This window comes from Buceros rhinoceros, unplaced genomic scaffold (assembly GCF_000710305.1).
Source record: "Buceros rhinoceros silvestris isolate BGI_N320 unplaced genomic scaffold, ASM71030v1 scaffold31452, whole genome shotgun sequence".
Taxonomy (NCBI): Eukaryota; Metazoa; Chordata; class Aves; order Bucerotiformes; family Bucerotidae; genus Buceros; species Buceros rhinoceros.
The window spans coordinates 5,214-11,625 of record NW_010397646.1 but is presented as its reverse complement, the minus strand read 5'-3'; the positions used below and the strand labels follow the sequence as shown (position 1 = coordinate 11,625).

General features: G+C 62.2%; 1 protein-coding gene across 1 annotated transcript in view; it reads right to left on the bottom strand.

The window, feature by feature from the left end:
• Positions 1-6,412, bottom strand: part of PTCH2 (patched 2) — a gene marked incomplete at its 5' end in the record, with an annotated part of 10,333 nt that overhangs the window by 399 nt on the left and 3,522 nt on the right. The window contains 16 exons of the mRNA XM_010146340.1: positions 14-107; positions 263-508; positions 880-979; positions 1,251-1,393; positions 1,532-1,669; positions 2,329-2,612; positions 3,069-3,249; positions 3,340-3,482; positions 3,743-4,055; positions 4,149-4,554; positions 4,679-4,797; positions 4,878-5,003; positions 5,099-5,191; positions 5,314-5,469; positions 5,549-5,680; positions 5,912-6,059. Of these exons, the coding sequence (XP_010144642.1) occupies positions 14-107; positions 263-508; positions 880-979; positions 1,251-1,393; positions 1,532-1,669; positions 2,329-2,612; positions 3,069-3,249; positions 3,340-3,482; positions 3,743-4,055; positions 4,149-4,554; positions 4,679-4,797; positions 4,878-5,003; positions 5,099-5,191; positions 5,314-5,469; positions 5,549-5,680; positions 5,912-6,059 (2,822 nt within the window). The remainder of the gene's footprint in view (positions 1-13; positions 108-262; positions 509-879; positions 980-1,250; positions 1,394-1,531; positions 1,670-2,328; positions 2,613-3,068; positions 3,250-3,339; positions 3,483-3,742; positions 4,056-4,148; positions 4,555-4,678; positions 4,798-4,877; positions 5,004-5,098; positions 5,192-5,313; positions 5,470-5,548; positions 5,681-5,911; positions 6,060-6,412) is intronic.

Genomic DNA, 6,412 nt, shown 5'->3' with positions numbered 1-6,412 from the left:
GTCGGTGCAGGGCATGGCTCCCCAAAGGACAAGGGTGGTGTGGGCTGCGGACTGGGAGTCTCCTTCTTCCCTTGGACCTCTGGGCTGTCCTTGTAGGGCTTCAGCACCTGGAGGAGGGATGTGGAGCATGAGGGCCCCCAGCCACGCTGAATATTCCTCTGGCAACCCCACCAGCAGCAATAGGAGACCCAATGGCCCTTGAGCCCCCGGTTCTATCCATGATCCTCTCCCAGGGAATGCCACGGGGGGCAGAGACACTCACAGTGATGCGGGGGAAGCTGGGGTCCTTGCCGGCCTCCAGAAGGATGTGTGCTGGGGCAGGGGGCACAATGAAGGGCCCCCGAGTGCTGCCCAGCCCCACGCCCTCTGCATAGCACTCCGTGTCGGAGGGGTCAGGGAAAGCAGCAGGCCAGGCTGGAGCACGTCGGACATACAACCCCCCATGGCCCAAGCACGGGGGCACTGGCTCCGGTGAAGGCAGATGGGGGCCATTATCCACTGGGGATGCCTGAGGAGAGAGGGGACAGTGTCAGAGGGACCAGGGTCACACAGTGATGGAGGAATGTGGGGCAGCAGGGAGTATGGGGTGATGCAAGGAGAGGGTGAGGGCTGTGTGGGGTGAGGGAGATATGCGGTGAGGCAGGAATGGGGTCAAATGGGTGTGGGGCGAATTGGCTATGGGGCAGAGAAAGGATGGATTAAAGCAGGGATGGTACAGGGTGAGGGAGAAGCTGAGGTGAGTACCGGGTGACATTGGGACTGGACAAGGCAAAGATGGGTAGACGGTGAAGGGGGACAGGGTGAGGGGCAATGGGTGATGAAGAGAGGTGGGTAGGGGGTTGGGGAGGGACAGGGAGAGGCAGGATGGGGGTCTCATACCTCAGGAGGTGGCCCGATGAGGGAGAGCAGGACTGGCAGCAGCACCAGACCGTTGAACAGCCCCAGCAGCGTCAGGATGGTGAGCACTGCAAAGAAGTACCTGGGGGGGGCCACAGGCAGAGAGGGTAAGTGGGCACAGCCACCAGGAACCCCACCCCACACCAAACAGAGCTTCCCACACTACACACCCCAGCCCCTTCATGTCTTCCCAGCCTCCATACAAGATGAGGCGGTGTCCCCAGCAAGACAGGTCCTCGCCACCTGCTCCACATCCCCACTGCCAGCCAGAGCAGCTGCCATGCTTAGCAGCCCCCATTATCAAAGCCTTTGGGGGGCAGCAGGCAGCTGCTTTACCCCTCTGTGGTGCTCACCTCATGATGAAGTCAAACTCGGAGCCAGCCAACATGAGGACACCCAGGAAGGTGGAGACCGCACCGTCCATCACAGGAGCAAAGGTGTGCTCCAGTGCTGCGGCTGAGCGCACGTTCCTGCTCCCAGCAGCTGTCAGGAAGCCCTGCATAGGATGGGGATGTCACACAGGGCTCATCCCTGCATGCCACCCAGGACATGGCCACGCACTGGCACACTGCCAAGGGAGTGAAGGTGCCGGGGAGTGGGAACCGGCCCTGCAGCTGGGCAGGGGTCTGCTTACCAGGGCCACGTGGACGGTGAACTCCACACCAATGCCCACCGAGGCAATGAGGATGACCACGGGGATGGCGCTCAGCTTGATGCCCATCAGCCCCATGATGCCAAACAGCTCCACTGCCATTGTGGCCAGGATGGAGACCTGGGGGTGGCGATGGGGTCAGTGAAGGGTGACTCTGACTGACTGTCTCCTCTGCTCCTCCACCTGGCACGCCAGATCCTACTCTTCATATAGGGCAGCCTCACCCCATTGTCCCTTTTTCCTCTATTCAGGATGTCTCTCTGTCCCGTCTATTGGAGGTGGCCCTTACCCTCCTCTGCATGGATGTCCCCAAGCCCTTGCCCACTACCCACATTCCCTTCATAAGGGGTGTCCCTGATCCTTCCATATGGGTCCCCCACTCACTGCCACCTCCATATGGGTGCTCCCCTCACCCTCTTCTGCATGGATGTCCCCAGACCCCTGTCACCTACACATGTTCCCTTCATCAGCAATGTCCCTCATCCCATTCTACATGTGTCCCACACCCACTGCCATGTCCATATGGGTGTCCCTTCCACCCAGGGTGACCCTGGCCACCCCACCACCCCGTCTCCATGAAGCAGGTACCCAGGGCCACCCAGTTGGATGGGAGCAGGGCTGGATGGCCCTGTCCACACCCATCAGGAAGGCAGCACGGCTGGTCACTACACACACAGAGACACACACAGAGACACACACACACACACACACACACGCGCGCACACACACACTCTCACACACACACACACCGGTCTCCACGCATCGGGGTGCGTACTCACGATGATGCCGGCTGTCCAGGGGTTGAGCAGCAGTAGGGCGCATACGAGGAAGGTGCAGGCCAGCAGGATGCTGATGGCCAGCAGGAACCAGTGGCGCAGGCCAATGTACTGCTCCCAGAAGAGGAAGGGGTAGCCACTGGGATAGCTCAGTACCCCGTGGCGCTGCGCGGCCTCCCGGCAGATGGCTCGCACGCTCTCAATTGCCTCCACGAAGTCGGCCGTGCGACGCAGCCCGCTCAGGTAGAAAGGGAACTGAGCGAACTCCAGTGGCTGAGCTGCTGGGACTGGGGAGGAGAGCACTGGTAGTACGGGGGTACAGGAAGTGCAGGCAGCATGGGACTACCTCAGCCACACCAGTCAGGGCAGCCTGGGCAGCCTGATGCCTGGCTGGGTACCATGGGGCTGGGGAGCACGCAGGGAGCATGCAGGCAAGGAGGAGAGGGTTTCTCTGCCAGTGGGATGCTTGTGGGGCAGGGGGTCATGGAGCAGGGGCTTCCTCTACAGGGGAATGTTTGTGGGGCAGAGGGGGAACAGAGTGGAGGGGTTTCTTTGTGGTGAGATGCTCGTGGGCTGGAGCAGGGGGGTGTTGGTGCTTGCTAGGGGCACAGTGGGGTGTTCAGGATGGGGGGTGCAAGGGAAGGGGACGATGTGGGGCACAGGGAAGCAGGAAGGTGGTGTCCTCTGCAGGGGGATGCCAGGAGGCAGGAGGAAGCCACGGGGAGCCCACCATGCCCACTCACTTCGCAGGTTCTCGCCCGTGGTGTCGTACTTGTCATGGATCCATTCGGGTGGTGGAGGGTAGAAGTTGGCCTGGGAGGCGGCAAAGCCCAGGGGGTCGTTGCTGGCCCACACCGTCAGGCAGATGTAGAAGGTGTCAGGGGGGATGATACCATTCTCATCCACCAGCCGCCGTGTGGTCAGCTATGGGGAGAGAGCAGGAGGGGGCATGAGCAGAGCAGCGGGCATAGCATCATCCCCAAGTCTGGTCACCTCAGCCCCGTCCCCACACACCTGATTGAAGTTGAAGGGCTCCTTCTTGTTGCCAGTCTGGATTAGGAGCTTGTATGCCAGCGCCCCATCCTCGGAGCCATTGCGGTAGCTGTCATGGGTGATACGTCCAGCTTGCCAGTCCCTGTCAAAGGTGGCCTGGAGCCCTGGGGATGCAGCGCAGGGGGTGAGCATCCCTTGAGGCACATCACCCCATGTGCCCTGGAGACAGTGGTGCCAGCGGGACGGGTGTGCAGAAACCCCAGGGCTCAGCTTGGCATTGCTGAGCACCTTGGGGACACCACAGGACCACCCTCCCCAGGATGCCACACACCAGGGAAGGCTTTCCCAGGCCAGCGGGGAGGGTGCAGGCTGGGGAGCGGGTCACTGGGCAGGGGAGGTCATGAAGAAGAGGGATGCCCCTCACCTCGCAGCCAGTCCTGGAAGTAATGGAGCCACATCTTGGGCAGGTCACGGTTGCCCTCCCGGACTACATACTTGACGGTGCTGAAGGCCTGGTGCAGGCTGAGCAGGGCGGCTTGGGCACCCGGGTAGTGGAAGCCGCCTTTGGTAACGATGAACATGTTGTAGAAGGAGAAGTACTTGAACTGGGCTGAGATGAAGGCATGAGCCTTGGTGTCCCGCGGCACGATGTCCGTCAGGTAGAGCCCGTCATGCACCATAGTGGTGCCGTAGAGGCTCAGCCCCAGCAGTGCCAGGAACAGCACCGCCACCACCACCTGCAGGGATAGCGGGGGCATGTGTGTGGTCAGGCGGGGTCCTGTGCCACCTACCCACCCTGGGTGGCACCACCAGAGCCATCCCCAACTCACCTTGGTCCGGGTCCGCAGGAGGAGCGGGGCGTACTTCTCGCGGGCGAAGTCAGCGAGGCTCCAGCGGCAGAAGGGCAGGGGGACACACTTCTGTCCACCCTTGGCCTCATCCAGCTGGGCCAGCAAGTCCCGGGTGGAGCTAGATGGGGCGAAGACCTGCGAGCCCAGTGGGTCAGTGGGGGGCAGGAGGACGGCAGGCGAGGTGCACACCTGAGAGGTGGGTGGCAGGACAGTGACGACGTGGTGGCCCGAGGGGTCGCACTGAGTGAAGGCTTGCACAGTGGTTGTGATCTGGGTGCTAGTGGCCACGCTGGGGTGCCCGTAAAGGGAGGGGTGGCAGGTGTGGTTGTCGTTGGCGTCAGCAAGCTCCTGGGGTTGGATCTGGATGACCCGTGAGGAGCAAGGGCTGAGGGGAGAAAGAAAAGGAGGAGTGAGGGAAGGAGATGTTAAGAGAGAGGAGCAGAGTCACCCCATGCTTCTGCGGGGGACCTGCGGGGCCAGCCCCATCCCTGTCAGCCCAGCACTGGTACCTGTAGAAGCAGCAGAGGATATCGAGCCGGCGTTTCTCCCGGCGGTGCAGGTCCAGGCTCAGGATGGCGGGGAAGACAAATAGCACCATGGCAAAGTTGAACACCACAACCACTGCAGCCTGTGGGTGGAGGGGACATGTCAGAGCAGGGTCTGGTCATCCCTTTCTGTCCCTTCCCCAGAGAAGGACCCTGACCCTACCTGCAGGGAGAAGGCACGCAGTGCAGGGATGGGCACCAGAGCTGCCATGAAGAAGGCGATCATGTTGCTGACGGAGGTGAGAGCCACGCTGGTTCCCGTGCGCTTCAGGCACTCGCCCGTCCGTTCCTGTGAGGACAGAGGGAAGGGGTGACGAGAGGGGCCATGGGGAGGCAGGAGGGGACTGGTGAGCCCCCATGTCAGCTTGGTGGCTTGTTGCTCACCTTGAAGGGAACGTGCTGGCTGGTCTCAGTGAATGCGTGAGCCAAGAGGAACATGTCATCCACACCGATGCCAAGGGCCAGGAAGGGCAGGACCTGCCAGAGAGAAGCCAGTGTCAGTGGGGGACATGGCCACCACCCAGGAGGTGACCCAGCCACCCTGCAGCCCCCAGGGTCCCACCAGCCCCGTGGTACCCAGCTCTTCCCCCAGCACATACCTGGGTGGTAGCTGCGTTGAAGGAGATGCCCAGCAGGGAGCAAAGCCCCAGGCCAGAGGCCACGGAGAGAGCCACAAGCAGGACCCCAGCCAGGCCCACAGCCCCTTGGGACTTGGAGCAGTCCCACCGCAGCATGGTGACACAGGCATAGGCCAGCTGGAAGAGCACAGCGAGTTAGCAGGGACAGGGTGGCTAAGGAGGACCAGTGGGGGACAGAGAGAGGGGGCACACACACCATGAGGAGGTAGCCCCCAGCCACCCGGATGACGCTGATGTCAGAGAAGGACTTCATGATGTCGTTGAGCGTGGTGGTGGAGAAAGCATGGACGTTCTGTGGGGCATTGGGTGGGATGGAGTCCTGCGCCAGCTGCCAGAGGAGTAGCCTGTTAGACGAGCCAGGACTCCCTCGCTCCCCAGTATGTCACCCTCGGAGGCACCCAGGCTGTCAGCATCACCACTGAGAGACCAGAGGGACCCACCAGACCACAAAAGAGTGGTGCCAGGACCCATGGCCACATGAAAACCTGGGTGCGGGGAGGGATGCCACGCACAGGCCAACCCTGCCCAGGACCACATGGGGGCTGTTCCCAGTGCCCACCTCCACGAATTTCCTCTGCCAGGCCTCCAGGATGGCACCCGCCTTCTCCTCACTCCAGCTGATGTCATGGATCTCATAGTCATCCTTGAAGTGCTCAAAGAGCTGCCGTGGGCTCATGAGGAGGAACATGGTCTGCAGGGCCTCAGCGCTGGGGGACAGGCACGCACCTCGCTGGGACTGGCTGCAGCGCCCCAGGATGCAGGAATGGGTCTGTCCCCCACCCCACGGCTCCCAGCCCCACTGCAGACACCCAGGAGAGGACCCAGGGCATCCTGCCCCCCATCCCCACCCTTGCTCTGAAGCATTGCCCTACTCGCCCGTCCCATACACGTGCCAGCTTCAGACGCTCTCCCAGACAGCCCTGCAGCCAGGGGGGGTTCCCGTGGGCTCCAGATGAGGATGAGGACAAGGGAACCCTGCCACAAACTGTCCCAGGGGCGAGTGCTGCAGCTGAGCCCCTGTGCCATGACTGGGGACACCAACAATGCAGTGGCTCTCACC